At 38.2% G+C, this 18605-nt stretch overlaps 1 protein-coding gene across 7 annotated transcripts; it reads left to right on the top strand.

Annotated features, from left to right (window-relative positions):
- The first annotated feature begins 443 nt into the window (after window positions 1-443).
- Window positions 444-18185, top strand: ipp (intracisternal A particle-promoted polypeptide). Of its 7 annotated transcripts, none has more exons than XR_013785188.1 (11): window positions 444-542; window positions 1808-2161; window positions 3525-3736; window positions 5306-5525; window positions 6509-6664; window positions 6752-6919; window positions 14431-14568; window positions 14789-14911; window positions 16141-16361; window positions 17375-17720; window positions 17805-18185. XR_013785188.1 is itself a non-coding variant. In XM_079436299.1 (10 exons), the coding sequence occupies exons 2-10, from the start codon at window positions 1846-1848 to the stop codon at window positions 17597-17599; spliced, it is 1779 nt and encodes a 592-aa protein (XP_079292425.1). In that variant the 5' UTR covers window positions 444-542; window positions 1808-1845; the 3' UTR covers window positions 17600-18185. The 7 variants fall into 7 exon arrangements, 5 of the variants coding, with proteins under 5 accessions (XP_079292425.1, XP_079292423.1, XP_079292424.1 ...); XR_013785189.1 differs by having other exon boundaries at window positions 477-1124; XM_079436299.1 differs by having other exon boundaries at window positions 17375-18185.
- Window positions 18186-18605: the final 420 nt, after the last annotated feature.

The raw sequence follows: 18605 nt of genomic DNA, 5'->3' as shown, positions 1-18605 counted from the left end.
TTTTTGCAGTAACTAGTAGTGTAACTAATTACTGTTGCCAGAAAGTAACGAGTAAAGTAACAATATTACTTTTGAAAGGAGTAACTAGTAATGAGTAATATATTACATTCTTTGAGTAACTAGTTGCTTTTTGTTGTTGTTGTTGAGATCTTTAACTTTTGAATATTAACTGCAGCTCCTACTAAACCTCCATTTGAATTTCTTGGAGCATGTTTAAATATATATATATATTTCCATATTATAGCCAATCCTCTAAACATGAACCACAGGTCTTTTCATTGTTATTGTTTTTAGGGCCATATTCTGTCTCCTGTCCCGACATACAGGAGGCTACATCACATTACATTTATCCAATACTTTATTTTATAGTCTCCTATCATCTTATCCATATGTTTTTCCATTTAATTTTACATTTTAAATTCACAGTCGTGAATCGATTAGTCAGGTCTGTCAGGCTGAAGGAAAACTCGATGCCCAGGCGGAAGTGGATCTGTCCCTGATCATTTGGATAAATGCACAAGAGAAAACACCCAAATGAAAATGTAAGTTGGCTAAATCTCGCGGGGCTGCTGTCAGAAGAACATGGAGACATTGCAGTCCACCCAGGAGTCCAGGGCGATGCTAACTGGCATGATTTGACCACAACAGACCACAACAGCATTACAGCCTTCAGATGAGCTTGAATTCTGCCATACAACATTACACCTTTTCTTTTTGTGTGTGTAGTTTTATACCAATTTAATTCTGCTCATACGTTTATATACATACCCCTTGCAGAGTTTTTCTTCAGGGAAACAAATATCTCACGTTACATCTTACAAGGGCAGTACTTAATTGAAAAAAATATATATATTTTTAAACAAAATGTACATATCGTCCTGTTTAAAAGGACTTTTAATGCACCTTATTAGCTTCTTGAGCATCAGTGTGTTTGCAGCTTTTGTATTAGTTGTGTACGAGTCCCTCAGTTGTCCTCAATGTGAAAGGATGGATCTCAAAATCATATAGTTACTGCTGAAAAGGGTTTAAATATGCAGAAGATGCTGGAAAACTAAAGAATGGGCAGAAGTTTTCTGAAGAACAGTGGGCGGTTGAACTGCTTTGGACAAACACAAAACATCTAGGTAACAACACATTAAGAATCAAGGGTATGTAAACTTTTGAACTACCCAGATAGCACACGTACGTCTGCAAGATGTCTGTTAAAGATCTCTTGATCTGGAAAGCATCTGCTGTCTACAAACGTCTGACAGATGTCAGTTTTACATACATTCTAAATCATAAACATCTTAAAGACATCTAATAGACATCTATTTGACATCTAAAAGGAAATCGAAACGACATCTAAATGCAGACGTCAAATAGATGTCTCTGAGATGCATGTGTGCTATCAGGGTAGTTAATTTGTGTAAATTCAGTTTTTATTTTGTCTTCATGTAAACAGATGTAAAAAAAGTGTATTCAGGACAGTACTAAATAAAAAAATGAAATGTTAAATCTTGCGTAATTTGCAAGGGGTATGTAAACTTTCAAGCAGAAATGTAAATCTTGACATAAATTTGAATGTGTTATATCTTTATGCTCCATTTTGGGGGTTAAAAATTGATGATGATAATTTTGTGCGATTTTAAATAAATCCGCTTCCTTAAATGCTAATTTGCATTGGAATTCTGCAATCTGCTTGTTTGCAGTTTTAGAGCTGAATTGCAGTTAAATAGGCCTTCTCAGTTCAGCTGTGACTGGATTGGCTCGCTGTAGAAAGTGCATTTTTAGAAGTATTAAACGTTTCTGTTTCTGTGTGTGTTAGGTGAAAGAACATTGTTGTGGTGTCCAGCTGGAATCATCATGTCCTCTGCTGGTCCGTCTCTGTCGCACCCTCAGACCGGGGCAGCGAGCGATCGTGGGATCTTCTCCTCAGACAGACACGCTGGGCTGCTTCTAGCTCAGATGAACAAAATGCGCCTGCAGTCTGACTTCTGCGATGTGCGCCTGCTGGTAGGCGGAAGGGTGTTTGGAGTCCATAAGCTGGTGCTGGCTGCCAGCGGCCCGTATTTTGCTGCTCTGTTCTCTGGAGCCATGAGCGAAGCCCACGAGGAGGAGGTTTGCATTGTTGGAGTGGAAGCTGACGTCTTTGACATTCTCCTAGAGTTTATTTACACTGGTATGCTGGTTTCATACATGTGTTTGTCCATCACTTCAGATGCCTGTAGGAAGTTGCAAGTCAAAAATATGCAAAAAATGCTGCTGGGGTATATCAATCGGTGCTGTTTGGATGCGGGATTTCTTAATTCATCAAAAAACGTTTAACTCCAAGGCACTTGAACATATAGTGAAAAAATTGATTCTCACATGGCTTTACATTAAAAAAAACTTGTTTTTAATGTGAAGTCATGTGAGAGTAAAGGCTTTTTATTTTTCACTAAACTTTTGGAGTTAAAAGTTACCTGTAGGAAGTTAATTAGGGGTGTTTGATAATGGTCAGCATCACTATTAAAGGAACAGTTCACCCAAAAATGGAAATTTCCTAAAAATGTACTCATTCAAGATGTAGATGAGTTTGCTTCTAGATCAGATTTGGAGAAATGCAGCGTTGCATCACTTGCTCAGCAAAGGATCCTCTGTAGTGAATGGGTGCCGTCAGAATGAGAGTCCAAACAGCTGATAATAACATCACTATAATTTCGCTTGATCTGTGCAGATTTCTCTGGAGGAAGTGTTATTATGAATTATGGAGCTGTATTTTAGCTGTAAGCAACAGTTTGAAGCTAAAAGCATCTTAATGATGGATATGTTCATCTTAAAGGTTAAGTTCACTTCCAGAATAAAAATTTCCTGATAGTTTACTCACCCCCATGCCATCCAAGATGTTCATGTCTGTCTTTCTTCAGTCGCAAAGAACTTAAGTTTTTTGAGGAAAACATTCCAGGATTTTTCTCCATATAGTGGACTTCAATGGTGGCCAATGATCTGAACGTCAAAATGCAGCTTCAAAGAGCTCTACACAATCCCAGCCGAGGAATTAGGGTCTTATCCAGCAAAACGATCGGTCATTTTCTTAAAAAAATAAAATAAATAAAAATATGTATACACTTTTTAACCACAAATGCTTGGCTATCATGAGGATCCATTGGTGAGCAAGTGATGTAATGATGATATAATGAATCTTTTCTGTTGAAGAAACGAACTCATCTTGGATAGCCTGAGGGTATCTTTTCATTTTTGGGTGAACTGTTCCTTTAATATTGCTCAAATGAACAAACCTCTAACACAAAGTTTTAAACGTTGAGGTGTAACTCAACCAGTTATGTGAACAATACCTCAAATCATCCAAATTCTTGAGGAGAGGTGTGCTGTTCATAATTATTATGTCCATTGTGTCCATGTGATATGTATGCTGTAAGCTTCTTTGGATGAAAATGTGTCTAGTGTATAAGAGTGTAATGTAAAAACTCCACATTTCTCAAACCCTTCCCAGTGTATGAATGGCAAACATATTAAATAAGCGTTTCTTTTTCTCTGAGCAGGCTCTATTGACGTGACGGTGGACACTGTGCAGGAGCTGATGGTGGCTGCAGACATGCTGCAGTTGAGTGAGGTGGTGGATATATGTGGAGAATTCCTGCGGGCTCATATGGACCCATCCAACTGTGTGGGGATCTTTCGCTTTTTGGAGCAGATCGCCTGTGTGGAGCTGTTACAGTTCACTGAAGACTACATCCACGTCCACTTTCTAGAGGTGGGCTTATTCATGCAAGTTTTCCGTTTCAGATATTCTCAGCATTGAGTTTTTGTTTCTTTTAACCCTGATTCATGGGTTTAAATGTGCCATGATATGAGAGATGAAATTTGCCTTGATCCTTTGACATATAAGAGGTCTTTGTTTTAAAAAAAAAATTAAAATAAGTCTCTGAGTTTATACATGAAGTAGGGATGCACGATATTATCGGACTGATATCAAAATCGGCCGATAATGACTTTAAATGTAAATATCGGCATCGGCCTGACATGCAAAATTATGCCGATATGTCTTGCCGATAAGGGGAAGGGGTTAACTCGCATGTGCTCAGGGTGTGCTAGCGATTAGATCACGTCAGCAATGTGGCTCATTCTTGAAGCAAAGTTTTGTCTGAATGATGAATAGATTGACTGTTTTGGATCGCTGCATTTAATGTATGAAGGCATGTACAGAATGACGCGTTTGGTGTGGGATAGAGTAAACAGTTATAGCACAAGCAGGGGCAGCAGTGACAGCCTCCCCCAGGTCCTAATGCCCGTTCGGTAAGTAGTTTTAATGGTAGGGGCGCTGTTGGCCTACTTCTAATTAAATTACAAGTAAAATAGCCTACACAAATAACATTTAGACTGTGTTTCTGATTAAATAAAGCAGTAATTGATGTAATAAAATAAGTATGTTTTGATTTAATGGTCAGAAGCTATAGCTTACATGAAAAAAAAAAATCACAAACATGACACTTGTAAATTAAATAATTTTATATATACTGATTTATTCATTAATGTGTAACGTTTTATTTTTTAAACAAATCATGAGCTCTAAAAGATTTTCAGAATTTTTACAACTCTTTTGTTTTAGACCATCTACAAATGTTAAATCTTAAAATAAAATATTAGGGTTAACACTGCATCTTTCTGGGGGAAAAAATGCAGCGATTGATATAGTTGATTTATATTTATTTTCAAAGTTTCAATGTACTGTTAAAAAACCTTTATTATTTTTTATTTAATTCTAATAAATAAGTTCTTGTTAAAAACTAACCAAAATTAATAATATTTTGCTTATAATTTCTGCACAGGAGAGACTTGGTGTTGTTTCCAAACAACAGGAAATATATCGGTATCGGCATCGATATCGGCCAAAATGAGTTGAAAAATATCGGCATATCGAATGTCGGCAGAATTCCAATATCGTGCATCCCTAACATGAAGTTTTAGCTCAAAATACCCCACAGATAATTTTTTATAACTAGTTAAAATTGCCATTTTTAGGTTTGTCAAAACGCGCCGTTTTTGTGTGTGTCCCTTTAAATGCAAATGAGCTGGTGCTCCGTTCCCTTTTCAGAAGAGGGCAGAGCTTAAAGGTGCTGTATGTAGGATTGACCGGCATACAAATAAACTTTACACTATTAGTACAAGCTTCTTATCTTTGCAGAAAATGTACTCTGTTCAAAAGTCAGTCATGCCCACTTTTGTACTACAGTGATTTTTGTAGGGCTCCCAATATTTAGTCTTCATGACTTGTCAGTATTTTGTGGTTTTGAAAACCTCTGCATCCTTGTCTGGGGGTCAGGTGTGCACCTCAGAAGAGTTCTCAAGCTTGTGTAAAGATCAGCTGGTGAAGCTGCTCCGCAGCGAGGAGCTCAGGATCGAAGACGAGTATCAGGTGTTCACGGCTGCTATGGATTGGCTGCACCACGACGTGCCGCACCGGAAGAAGCATGTGGTGGAGGTCCTGGAGCCGGTGCGCTTCCCGCTGCTGTCTCCACAGAGACTCTACAAGTACATCGAGGGTGAGAGAGATGCTGTGCTTCACTTTAGTGCTCCTCACCGATCAGGATTCCTGTTTTTATCCTCTGATAAGATGAAGAAACTTTCACATGGTCTGACAAATTTACAGAAATGTTACAGAGACATTTTAAGAGGATTTAAGAGCAAAGAAATGAATCAGGACAAGAATAAGAGTAAAATGTGAATAAAATATTCTTTTGTCAAATAATATAATAGTTATGTTAAAATATGTATTCATACACAATGCTAATTCAAAAAACGTTCTTTAACAAATTTTTTGGATGATTCTGAGAACAAATCTTCAATTTCGAGTTTAATTAAAATAATGCAAAACTAAAAGGTTTTTAAGGTTCTATAAACTATACAGTGTTGGTATAATGCATTACTAGGCAGCCAATTAATGTAATTTAATTACTTTTCCATTGAAAAAGTAAAGTAAGGGATTACTCTTAATTTTTTCTGGAATTTAATTACAGTTACTTCTGATGTAATTGCAGATTGCATAAATACTGTATGAACTACAAAACTATTGTCTATAAAACAGTAGGGGATTTATCATTACAATTTAACATCTCATTTTAATGTAACTTTTTCTCTTTTAATACTTTAGTCAGTTCAAGTAAAATATATGCAATTTTTATATTATTTATTTGAAAGAATTAAAAGAGCAGTTTCATGTCTATCCTTGTCGAGTTAGATATGTAGTAATAAGTAATGCAATACTTTTTAAAGAGAGTAATTAGTACAGTAATCTAATTACACTGTTGTAGATTATTTATTTTTTTAGTCTAACCTCCTCAACACTGACTTTAAGTGCATTAGCACAATCAGACTGTTTATGTTTGGTAAGCATAGCTTGATGTATTCATATAGATTTGATTGTATGTCTAGGTGCACATATAATGTGGCTCATCTAATCGTAGTTTAGAGCCGGAATGATCTGTTTTCTGATGTTTGTTTTTGGTAACGAGACTTTCTCCTGCAGGTATTTCTGACTTCAGTTTGCGAGTTGCATTGCAAACCCTTCTGAGAGAGTACACTGAAGTCAACAAGTCCCCTAAAGAGAGCAAACCTTTCAGCCTTCTGCAGACGGCCAAGGTCCGGCCCCGGAGAAAAGCCCGCAAGTACCTCTATGCCATTGGTACGGGAACTCTTCTGCGAGCGCGCGGATGTGATAATCATCTTAATGGTTCGTCCTATTCAACATCTTTGTGCTTCTGTCTCTCAGGCGGTTACACTCGTCTGCAGGGCGGCCGATGGAGTGACAGTCGGGCTTTGAGCTGCGTTGAACGCTTTGATTCGTTCAGTCAGTACTGGACCACTGTGTCTTCCCTGCATCAGGCCCGCAGCGGACTCGGGGTGGCCGTCCTGGAAGGCATGATATATGTAGTGGGGGGTAAGTGTGTGAGATTTTTTTTTTTTCTTTTCCCTGTAGTGTTACCACATATCAATATTAGGACCCATGCAAAAAAAAAAAAGGCAAACATCTGTACTTCTAGTAATATCAGTATTATAGTTTATACTTGAGAAAGTGGATTTAAAAAAACTCTGCAGACTCAAAGGGATAGTTCACCTAAAAATTAAAATTTGCTATCAATCCACTCATCCTCGGCCATCCAAGATGTAGGTGAATTTTTTTTTTTCAGTAGAACAGTAAGAAGATTTTTAGCTGAAACCATGGTCCTTGGTCATTAACTCTTTCCCCGCCAGCATTTGTTTTTTATTTTTTTAAAGTTGCCAGCCACCAGCAACATTTTTGATAATTTTCACAAAAGTTTAATGGCCCCCAGAGTATTTTGTTGTATGAATATCTGAACATGCAATATGCCAAAACAAAGAACAGAGCCTCTGTGAGTAAGTTCCATGAAAAAAGCAACATTTTGAACAAAAAGCTGAGAAAATCACGTTTTTGTAAGAGACTACTTCTGGATCAGATTCAGAACGATTATCAAAACATGCATTCAAAGCTTGCACAGACCTAAACCACTTCCTGGATTGACATTTAATTTGGTAACATTAGGCAGATTTGAGATGCTGTTTAATGTGATAAATGGATTTTAATGCTGTCAAACAATTAATCGCATCCAAAATAAATGTTTTTGTTTACATGATATATGAGTGTGTACTGTGTATATTTATTATGTAAATATAAATACACACGCATGCATATATTTAAGAAAAATATTTTACAATTATATATTAAATATATTTATATATGATATAATTTATATGAATATAAATATTTACATTCGTGGTCAGAATTATTGGCACCCTTGGTAAATATGATTTATATGATAAGGCTGTGAAAATAAATCTGCATTGTTAATCCTTTTGATCTTTTATTTAAAAAATTCACAAAAATCTAACCTTTCATTGGATAATAAGAATTTAAAATGGGAGGAAATATCATTATGAAATAAATGTTTTTCTCTGATACACATTGGCCACAATTAACGGCACCCTTTTATTCAATACTTTTTGAAACCTCCATTTGTCAGTTTAACAGCTCTAAATGTTCTCCTATAATGCCTGATGAGGTTAGAGAACACCTGACAAGAGATCAGAGATTGTTCCTTCATCCAGAATCACTCCAGACCCTTTAGATTCCCAGCTCCATGATGGTGCTTCTTCTCTTCAGTTCACCTCACTCATTTTCTACAGGGTTCAGGTCAGAGGACTGGAATGGCCAGCAGAAGCTTGGTTTTGTGCTCAGTGACCCATTTTTGTGTTGTTTTTGAGGTTTGTGTTTGGATTATTGTCCGGTTGGAAGATCCAAACATGGCCCATTATAAGATTTCTAACAGAGTCAGTCACTTGTTGATTTTTTATCTGTTGGTATTTGATAGAATCCATGATGCCATGTGTCTAAACAAGATGTCCAGGACCTCCAGCAGAAATATAGGCCCACAACATCAAAAACACAGCAGTGTATTTCATTGTACACATGGGGTACTTTTTATCCCTGTGTTCACCAAACCCATCTTGAGTGTTTGCTGCTAAAAAGGTCATTTTTTAGTTTCATCTGACCATAGAAGCCAGTCCCATTTGAAGCTCCAGTCGTGTCTGATAACTGAATATGCTGGAGATTGTTTTTGGATGAGCTAGGATAATTTTTCTTGAAACCCTCCCAAACAACATGTGGTGATGTATAGGGCTGTAGCGATACACTAATCTCACGATACGATACGATACACGATATTCAGCTCACGATACGATATATATCACGATATTTAGCCAACGATACGATTCGATATAATTCGATACGATTCGATACGCTTACATCATTTTCTGATAGATTTAAAAGAGACAGTGTGATTTTGGTGACATCTTGTGAGTGTTTCATTTACTTGGATTGAATTAATTGAAATAAACTCAAAAAACATCAGACAGCTTGCAAAATAAATGCTGGACAAAATTAATCAAAGATGTGTTGAGAAAATTAGTTCCATTTATTGAAACAGTAAAACCCTCATCATCAGCATGAGCATTTGCTGTGCCCTCTTCATCCACACTCCAAAGTGACTAAGTCAACATCATCGCGTTCACCATGCGCCTAAAGCCGGGGTTTTCCACCACTGAATACGGTCTCAAATCATGACAAATAAAGTAGGCAATGGACTCTGTAATTTTCTGCGACCTTGGTGAAGCAGATGGAAACTTGTGGGAACAACCGCCATCGATGTCCAGCATAGTTTGTTTTGGGTCACGCGGCCGCTGCTGCTTTGGGTCCTCCATAAGCATAAACTTGTCCAGGTGGTGACGTTTTAGGTGCGCTCGTAAATTTGTGGTATTGCCGGAATATTTAACGTTAGTGCCACATACCTTACAAACCGCGATGCTTTTATCCAAGTCGTTGCTTTCCTTCTTTTTTTTTAAACCAAAGTGCTCCCACACATCTGCTTTTAAGCAGGCGGGTGCTGGATTTATATTCGCCGCCATTCTCTGAATATCCTCGCTCTGACTTGGTAAACAGGAAGAGGTAGACATCTGCGTCTGTGTAAAGTTAGTACGGGTAACTTGCTCTACAGCAACACTAGCGGCTGGCTGACCAAATCGCTCTTCCTGCAACGCGAACGGGGGTAAACAACACGGGGGATTTGAATGGGACGTATGTATCGATACTCGCGGCTAAAAAATCGATACTTTCTTTGGGAAAAAAATATCGATTTATATCGCAGAATCGATAAAATCCTCCAGCCCTAGTGATGTAGAGGATGTTTGACCAATTTTTTTTTAAGGTTTTCTGACCCCGAGACTCAACTATTTTCTGCAATTCTCCAGCGGTGGTCCTTGGAGAGTCTTTAGCCACTCAAACTCTCCTTCTCGCCGTGCATTAGGATGATATACTGTAGACACATGTCCTCTTTCAGGCAGATTCGTAACATTTTATGTTGATTGGAAATTCTTAATTATTGCCCTGATGGTGGAAATGGGAATTTTCACTGCTCTAGCTCTTTTCTTAAAGCCACTTCACTAATTTGTGAAGCTCAATTATCTTTTGCTGCACATCAGAAATATATTCTTTGGTTTTTCTCATTGTGATGGATGATTCCATGTTTATATGTTGTGTTTATATATTAAATATATTTATATATTATATAATTTATATGGATATAAATATATACATGTAAATATTTTCAAAATATACAGTATCTCACAGAAGTGAGTACACCCCTCACATTTTTGTAAATATTTTATTATATCTTTTCATGTGACAACACTGAAGGTATGACACTATGCTACAATGTAAAGTAGTGAGTGTACAGCTTGTATAACAGTGTACAGTGGTGTGAAAAAGTGTTGGCCCCCTTCCTGATTTTTTATTATTTTGCATGTTTGTCACACTTTAATGTTTCAGATCATCAAACAAATGTAAATATTAATCAAAGATAACACAAGTAAACACAACATGCAGTTTTTAAATGAAGTTTTTTATTATGAAGGGAAAACAAAATCCAAACCCACATGGCCCTGTGTGAAAAAGTGCTTGCCCCCTAAACCTAATAACTGGTTGGGCCACCGTTAGCAGCAACAACTGCAATCAAGCATTTGTGATAACTTGCAATGAGTCTGTTACAGCGCTGTGGATGAATTTTGACCTACTCATCTTGGCAGAGTTGTTGTAATTCAGCCACACTGGAGGGTTTTCGAGCATGAACCGCCTTTTTAAGGTCATGCCACAGCATCTCAATAGGATTCAGGTCAGGACTTTGACTAGGCCACTCCAAAGTCTTCATTTTGTTTTTCTTCAGCCATTCAGAGGTGGATTTGCTGGTGTGTTTTGGATCATTGTCCTGCTACAGAACCCAAGTTCGCTTCAGCTTGAGGTCACGAACAGATGGCCGGACATTGTCCTTCAGGATTTTTTGGTAGACTGAATTTTTTTGGTGAATTCATGGTTCCATTTATCACAGCAAGTCTTCCAGGTCCTGAAGCAGCAAAACAGCCCCAGACCATCACACTACCACCACCATATTTTACTGTTGGTATGATGTTCTTTTTCTGAAATGCTGTGTTACGTTTACGCCAGATGTAATGGGACACACACCTTCCAAAAAGTTCAACTTTTGTCTCGTCAGTCCACAGAGTATTTTCCCAAAAGTCTTGGGGATCATCAAGATGTTTTCTGGCAAAACTGAGACGAGCTTTTATGTTCTTTTTGCTCAGCAGCGGTTTTCGTCTTGGAACACTTTTTCACACAGGGCCATGTGGGGTTGGATTTTGTTTTCCCTTCATAAAAAAAACCCTTCATTTAAAAACTGCATGTTGTGTTTACTTGTTATCTTTGATTAATATTTAAATTTGTTTAAAAAAAAAAAAATCAGGATGGGGGGAAACACGTTTTCACACCACTGTAAATTTGCTGTCCCCTCAAAATAATTCAACACACAGCCATTAATGTCTAAACCGCTGGCCACAAAGTGAAAATGTCCAAATTGGGCCCAAAGTGTCAATATTTTGTTTTATCAGTCCTCTTCCACTCCTCCATGACGACATCACGGAGCTGGTGGATGTTAGAGACCCTGCACTCCTCCACCTTCCGTTTGAGGATGCCCCACAGATGCTCAATGGGGTTTAGATCTGGAGACATGCTTGGCCAGTCCATCACCTTTACCCTCAGCTTCTTTAAGCAAGGCAGTGGTCGTCTTGGAGGTGTGTTTGGGGTCGTTATCATGTTGGAATACTGCCCTGCGGCCCAGTCTCTGCTTCAGTATGTCACAGTACATGTTGGCATTCATGGTTCCCTCAATGAACTGTAGCTCCCCAGTGCCGGCAGCACTCATGCAGCCCCAGACCATGACACTCGCACTAGAGCCCTGCACGGGCCTCAAATTTAGGTCCTAGCCCGGCCCTGGCTCGAGACGCTCAGGCCCTAGCCCGGCCCACGTCCGACCCGAGCCCGTCTTTTTTTTATTTTAATAGCTGAAACGGTAATATAAACTGTTTCGGCTATTAAAATAGTTCAGTTTTGTGTGTAATGGCAAAATTATTATATTTCGTTTAGTTTTTTTATTAAGTTAATTTAGAAAAATGTTTGGAGCATTTTTGTTCATTAAATAGCTTAAGTTTTTGTTTAAAGTTTTTTTTTAAAGTAACGACCAAGCGGCCAGCGGCATGAGCTGATCATAGCCTATGTTTGATCAATTTAGCCTTCTCATATCATCACGACTTGCCTAAAATAAAATCTATAGATATACTAAAACAGTTCAAGCATATAACAATGTTTAAACGTTAAACCTGCGCTATAATAATAATGTGCACTAGCCTATATCTAAGTTTGTGCGGAGAGTGGAAGTTAAAGCACGCTCTGCAGGACATGGAGGCACCAGCGCAAACTTGGATTTTTTTCAGTGGAAACAAATTAAAATAGCCTACAACCGTAATTTATTTATTTTTTTGATAAAGATAAGAGTAATTCATCATTCGGACCTGTACAGGGTCTACTTGTATTTGTGTGCACTCACAATACCAACAAAAGGTAGTTCTTTTATAAAACAAAGATAACAAGCATGATGTGCTTTCTGCCGTCTTGAACAGGAGCGCTTCACAAAAATGAACCGAAGCTGAGCGAATACATGCCTCACAGACATGATAAATATATCTATAGAAAGCTTTAAATTATCACTTAACGAAATAAAAAAATTGAAAACAAATCTCTTAATCATAATCAATAAAGATGCATATTTCTCTCTAAAAGCGCATCTAATGAGGAGACGCCGAGTCAGGATCAGTGACTTCATCCTTGCGACACAGACTCAGAAAACATTAGTTTATTAGTAAATAATTCAAATATCTCCTTACTATTTCCCGCAGACACATTCATGGTTATGTTTGCTGGGGTTTTTCAGCAAACTTTAGTCTATTGCGTGCATTTGAACGCAGAACTATTCAGCTGTGCTGAAGTCACTTGTGCACGCTGCTGCTGCGGGACACTAAACACCATCGAGCTGCTCTGTCGCGGCACGGTGCCGTGTTGTTTCCATCAGCGCGGCAATTTTTTTCATCACTAATCGATGGATGTCTACAATATAAAAATAAGGAGAAACCCAAAACAGGCCAGAGGCCCGGCCCGTGTCTGAACTATGATGTGGAAATTGGCCCGAAGCCCAGCCCTAGAGGCATAAAAAAGTCAGGGCCCATCAGGCCCGGGCCGAAATGCAGGGCTCTAACTCCCACCACCATGCTTGACTGTAGGCAAGACACACTTGTCTTTGTACTCCTCACCTGGTTGCCGCCACACACGCTTGATAGAAGAGGCTTCCTTCTGGGACGACAGCCATGCAGACCAATTTGATGCAGTGTGCGGCGTATGAGCACTGACAGGCTGACCCCCCACCCCTTCAACCTCTGCAGCAACGCTGGCAGCACCCATACGTCTATTTCCCAAACACATCCTCTGGATATGATGCTGAGCACGTGCACTCAACTTCTTTGGTCAACCATGGCGAGGCCTGTTCTGAGTGGAACCTGTCATGTTAAACCGCTGTATGGTCTTGGCCACCGTGCTGCAGCTCAGTTTCAGGGTCTAATTGGGCCCAATTTGGACATTTTCACTTAGGGGTGTACTCACTTTTGTGGCCAGCGGTTTAGACATTAATGGCTGTGTGTTGAGTTATTTTGAGGGGACATTAAATTTACACTCTTATACAAGCTGTACACTCACTTTTTTTTTTTACATTGTAGCAAAGTGTCATTTCTTCAGTGTTGTCACATGAAAAGATATAATAAAATATTTACAAATATGTGAGGGGTGTACTCACTTCTGTGAGATACTGTATGCGGTACCTACGTGTGTCTTTATATATACACAGTACACACATATGTCAAACGATTAATCGTATCCAAAATAAAAGTTTGTGTTTACATAATATACAGTATATGAATTTTACATATGAATCTGCTTCCATACGCTATCTCTGGTTTCTGCTGCTTCTTCGCTGTGTTTTGTCACAGAGATTCAGTACTCTTCCAGAAGATGTGTGGCAGGGAAAGAGTTAATAAAATTCAAGTCAGTGGCTACTGACAATATATTGGTCTTGTGAAGCAAAACGATCGCTCTGTGCATTGAAATTATTTCTAAACCTTTCTACTTTACCATTGCACATCCACCATGTTTCAGTTTTTTAACACTGCTTTTATTCATGTTTGTTGTTCGAATCAAATCTTCATCCAGTGCGCAGTGGGTTTTGAGCAGTATTAGTGTGCACTTATCTGCACTTCAAATTTCCACTGGATTCCTTTGGAAAACTCAATGCAACTTATTTTGATTTGAGAGACACTAAATGCATCCCAAATGCTGCACTACATTTATATTTACAGTACATTTATTCATTTAGCAGATGCTTTTATCCAAAACGACTTACAATTGATGACATAATAAACATACAGCCATCTTGTATTGCACAGGAGAAAAGGACTCCATGATTTTTGACTGCACGGAGCGGTATGACCCAGTGACCAAGCAGTGGGCGGCAGTGGCGTCTCTGAACTATCCACGCTGTGGGGTTGGAGTTTGTTCCTGCCATGGAGCTCTTTACGCACTTGGTATGCAAATTTAGTTTAGGCACTGTCAGTCTGCTTCGCTCTTCAGGGTTTTGTTCAGTCGCGCTAACACCATGTGATTTGTTAACGCTTTTAGCAACATTCCTGCCAAGGTCATGTGTTCCCTGGCAATGCATGCAATGATAAAATGTACACATTGAGGGCAATATATGCTACTTTGCATAAAAATGTCTGGCTTGAATGTAAATGGTAATGGTTTCAGGTGGCTGGATTGGTTCAGAAATTGGGAAGACCATGGAACGATATGACCCAGAAGAAAATAAATGGGAGGTTATTGGGAGCATGGCTGTTCCTCGATATTATTTTGGCTGCTGTGAGCTGCAAGGTACGCAAGTCCTCGTGGAGAACCCGACCTTGTTAAAGGAATAGTTCACCCAAAAATGTTGAAAATTTTGTCATTTACTCACCCTCGTGTCGTTCCAAACCTATAAAAATTACAAGAAACAAAATTAAACAGATTTGGAATGACGTGGGGGTGAGTAAATGACAATTTTCATTTTTGGGTCAACTATTCTTTTAATAAAAGACTTTTTACGGTTTAATTCATTGGATTTGAACATGCATTTCAAGCATTCATCCATTCACATACCAGACATCAGTATTGAGTGCTACAGTAATGACAGATATTTTTGTAGTTTGCATCACCCTGCTTCCCTCGACAAGAACCCAACAAGATTTTTCAATTGGCTTTTGGATTTTTGCAGTAAATAAGCTCTGTGACCAACAAATGTTTATGATCATCTTCACAAATGAAAACAAAGGTTTTGAATTTTGAAGCCAAAATACAATGATGTATTTTGTGTTGTAGAATGAATCGTGTTAACCAAACACCTTATTTCAGGCATTTAACCAAAAACACATTTAAAAAACCCACTGACTTTATGAAGATGGCACTGGAAGTGCTACAATGCTAACTCGTTCCAGGGGTTTTGGCCAACAATCAGTGCTGGGTAGATTACAAATTGTAGCCTGTTACTGATTACAGATTACATGACGGGAATTGTAGTTTGTAATACAATCTATTGGATTATTACACATATTAGGTACTTTTGACATTAATCATTACACTTATCAACATCATGCAATTATTATATTAAACATTATTAAACTTTACAGCATACCAGGGTTTCCCAAACTGTAGTTTGTGAGTTGATGAAAAGCGAAAATATCAAATTAAACTGATTTTATTTTAAAAACTCTTAAAAAAAAAAAAAAAAATTATACAATTTACGGGGGAAAAGTGAATCAATAAATAATGAATAATGCACTACCATTGTCTGCATACGTGATCATGTAATCTATAGAAAAGTAACTGTAATCTGATTACAAGCATTTTAAAAGGTAATCTAATTACAAGTACCTAATTTCTGGATTTTTTTTATGTAAACTGTTATTATATAATCACTGCCTACAGAAATACAGCATTGCTGTAGCACTACAGGCAGGGAAAATAATGTTAACCAATAACCAACCAGAGCATACTTTTAAAGCACTGTGGAAATCTGAAAAGACTACGCAGGCCCTTGTCTCTAGTATGTTGAGCGTCTGTTCCAGGCTTCATCTACGTGATTGGTGGCATCAGTGATGAGGGTACGGAGCTGCGCTCGGCTGAGGTTTATGACCCCATCTCTCGCCGCTGGAGCGCCCTGCCTGTCATGGTGACCCGACGGGCGTACGTGGGTGTAGCTAGCCTCAATAACTGCATCTACGCTGTCGGAGGCTGGAACGAGGCTCTGGGATCATTGGACACAGTGGAGAAGTACTGCCTGGAGGAGGTTAGAACCCCATAAAGTCTGATCCATATAGGGCTGCAACAACTTATCAATAATGAAAATAACCGGATGAATTTGATTATTGATTAATCTCGTCTGTGCACTGAAAACATCTGCCGGTCACGTTACTTTACAGACGTGAATAACACATTCAAATTTCAAACAAACAATTAATTTAATGTGGCTTGTCCTGTGCCTCAGACGGAGCATGCAATAATTCTGACTTGATACATTGTACTAAAATATTTGTTGTTAGACATTAAACAATTGTTCGTGTAACGCAAATAATTGTATTTGTTTGAGACCAGTAAAAGTAAAGTATGGGAGCTTGTTTCTGCCATAGAATTAAAAAAAAAGTAATTGTGATATAACAGTTCGCCATTCAGATTTTTATTTTCTTATAATTGTGACTTTGTATATCACAATATCATGTTTTTATCTCACAGTTCTGAGAAAAGAGTTGGAATTGCGAGATGCAAACTCAGAATTGCGAGAAATAAAGTCAGAATTGTGTAAAATAAACTTTATGGGTTAGGGTTAACCCTAACCCATAAAGTTAAAAAGTCACAATTGTTTTTTATGCTGTGGCGGAAATGGGCTTCCATAGTAAAGAGAATTAAAGTAGTTAATTGATGTAAATATGATAGAATTACTTTGTTCAGAAAAGTTTTTGCTCATTGTTTAGTGTGTGTTTTGGTTTTATGATTTTCAATTTCTGCTTTAAAATGGTAAGCAAACAGTTGATTTTTGTTATAGAATGTAATATATTTTTTGCACATAATGTATAGCGTAGCCTACAGATGCATTCACTATTTGTATTCATAGACTTCAAATTGCACGTTGTTTGGAGGACAACACTGGGCAGAGTGCAGAATAACATTTTTAAGTAATCAACAGATGAATCGATTATCAAAACAATCGTTAGTTGCAGCCCTAGATGCAACGCCCAAATGTAACCCTTTATGCAAATGTTTTGATTTCTGGTATTAATGCAGCACATGGCTCTGTTGTTCCAGGAGAAGTGGGTGGAGGTGGCGCCGATGGCCGTCCCACGCGCTGGGGTAACGGTTGCGGCTGTTAATGGTTTGTTATATGCGGTGGGAGGTCGGACCACTAGCCGGGACTTTTCAGCGCCAGTCACTGTAGACTCGGTCGAAATCTATGACTCCCATCTGGACACGTGGACGGAGATCGGTAACATGATCACCAGCCGCTGTGATGGAGGTGTAGCTGTGCTCTGATAGGCCACATATTCACACCCAGCAACACATCACTCAACCCTGAAACTGAAGAACACCAGATATCAGTCTCATATGTTAGCCTGTGCGTTTGGCGAGGCTTGTTTAGGAAGTAAGTGTCAAGGTGAGTCTTTTTATTTGATTTTTTACACCACTTGTGTGTTTGAGACACTGTGAGATCATGAGCAATTAAACATTTGTATAACAGCACTTCTAACCAGCAAACAGCCAGAAGATTCACAGCCTGCTTCAAGAAGCCGCACAGCACACGGTTCATTATGTATAGCTGTTTGCGGTCTTCATCATCATCATCATCTTAGTGTTGCTGATGTGAATATTAGCCAGCAACTTGCTTCTTTTGTCGAGTCCTGTTTCACATTTGCCTCTCATTTCAATATATTTTGTTACATTTTGCACTTTTGTATTGTACCTGTTTGTTTCTCACAATCTTAAGCTTGTGGAACACTTGATTGTTGTTAAAAATATTTTAATTTAATACAAGTGCTAGAATTTATTCAGCTGAGAGCTTTAATATTTCATTAATAGAGACTATTTCCTGGAATAAAAAGAAACAGTGTTTTGCCACTTCACTTTGACTCCCATATCTGACTCGATGGCAACCAAAAAAAGCCCTTTAGTTTAGGATCCAGTTTTCACTATAAACCAGTTGCTTATTAGCATACATATTACTAGAATATTGGCAGTTTAATACTAATAAAGTACATATTAATGTCTTATTCTGCATGATCATGTTTTAGATCCCTTAACCCTACTCCATGCCTACATTTAACAACTACCTTACTATCAATAAGCAGCAAATGGAGGCAAAAGTTGTAGTTAAAAATTGGTTCCAAAGCTAAAGTGACCGGATGGACTCAGCAGGCTGAATATTAATCTACAATGAGTACTCGGACAAAATATTTAAAGTAATCCATTAACTTTTATAACCCTTGTGCACCAATTAAAAAAAGTTAAATATCCATGCAAAAAAAAAAAAAACTAGAAAAAG

Source organism: Barbus barbus (genome assembly GCF_936440315.1).
Source record: "Barbus barbus genome assembly, chromosome: 15".
In the NCBI taxonomy this organism is placed as follows: domain Eukaryota; kingdom Metazoa; phylum Chordata; class Actinopteri; order Cypriniformes; family Cyprinidae; genus Barbus; species Barbus barbus.
The sequence above is the reverse complement of the archived record's forward strand: the minus strand, read 5'-3'. Positions and strand labels throughout refer to the sequence as shown.

Coding starts and splice junctions, on each gene's coding strand:
- ipp (XM_079436297.1), top strand. CDS start 1,846: ATGTCCTCTGCTGGTCCGTCTCTGTCGCACCCTCAGACCGGGGCAGCG. Junction 3,737..5,305: donor TCCACGTCCACTTTCTAGAG/GTGGGCTTATTC, acceptor TCTGGGGGTCAG/GTGTGCACCTCAGAAGAGTT. Junction 14,912..16,140: donor TGGCTGCTGTGAGCTGCAAG/GTACGCAAGTCC, acceptor CGTCTGTTCCAG/GCTTCATCTACGTGATTGGT.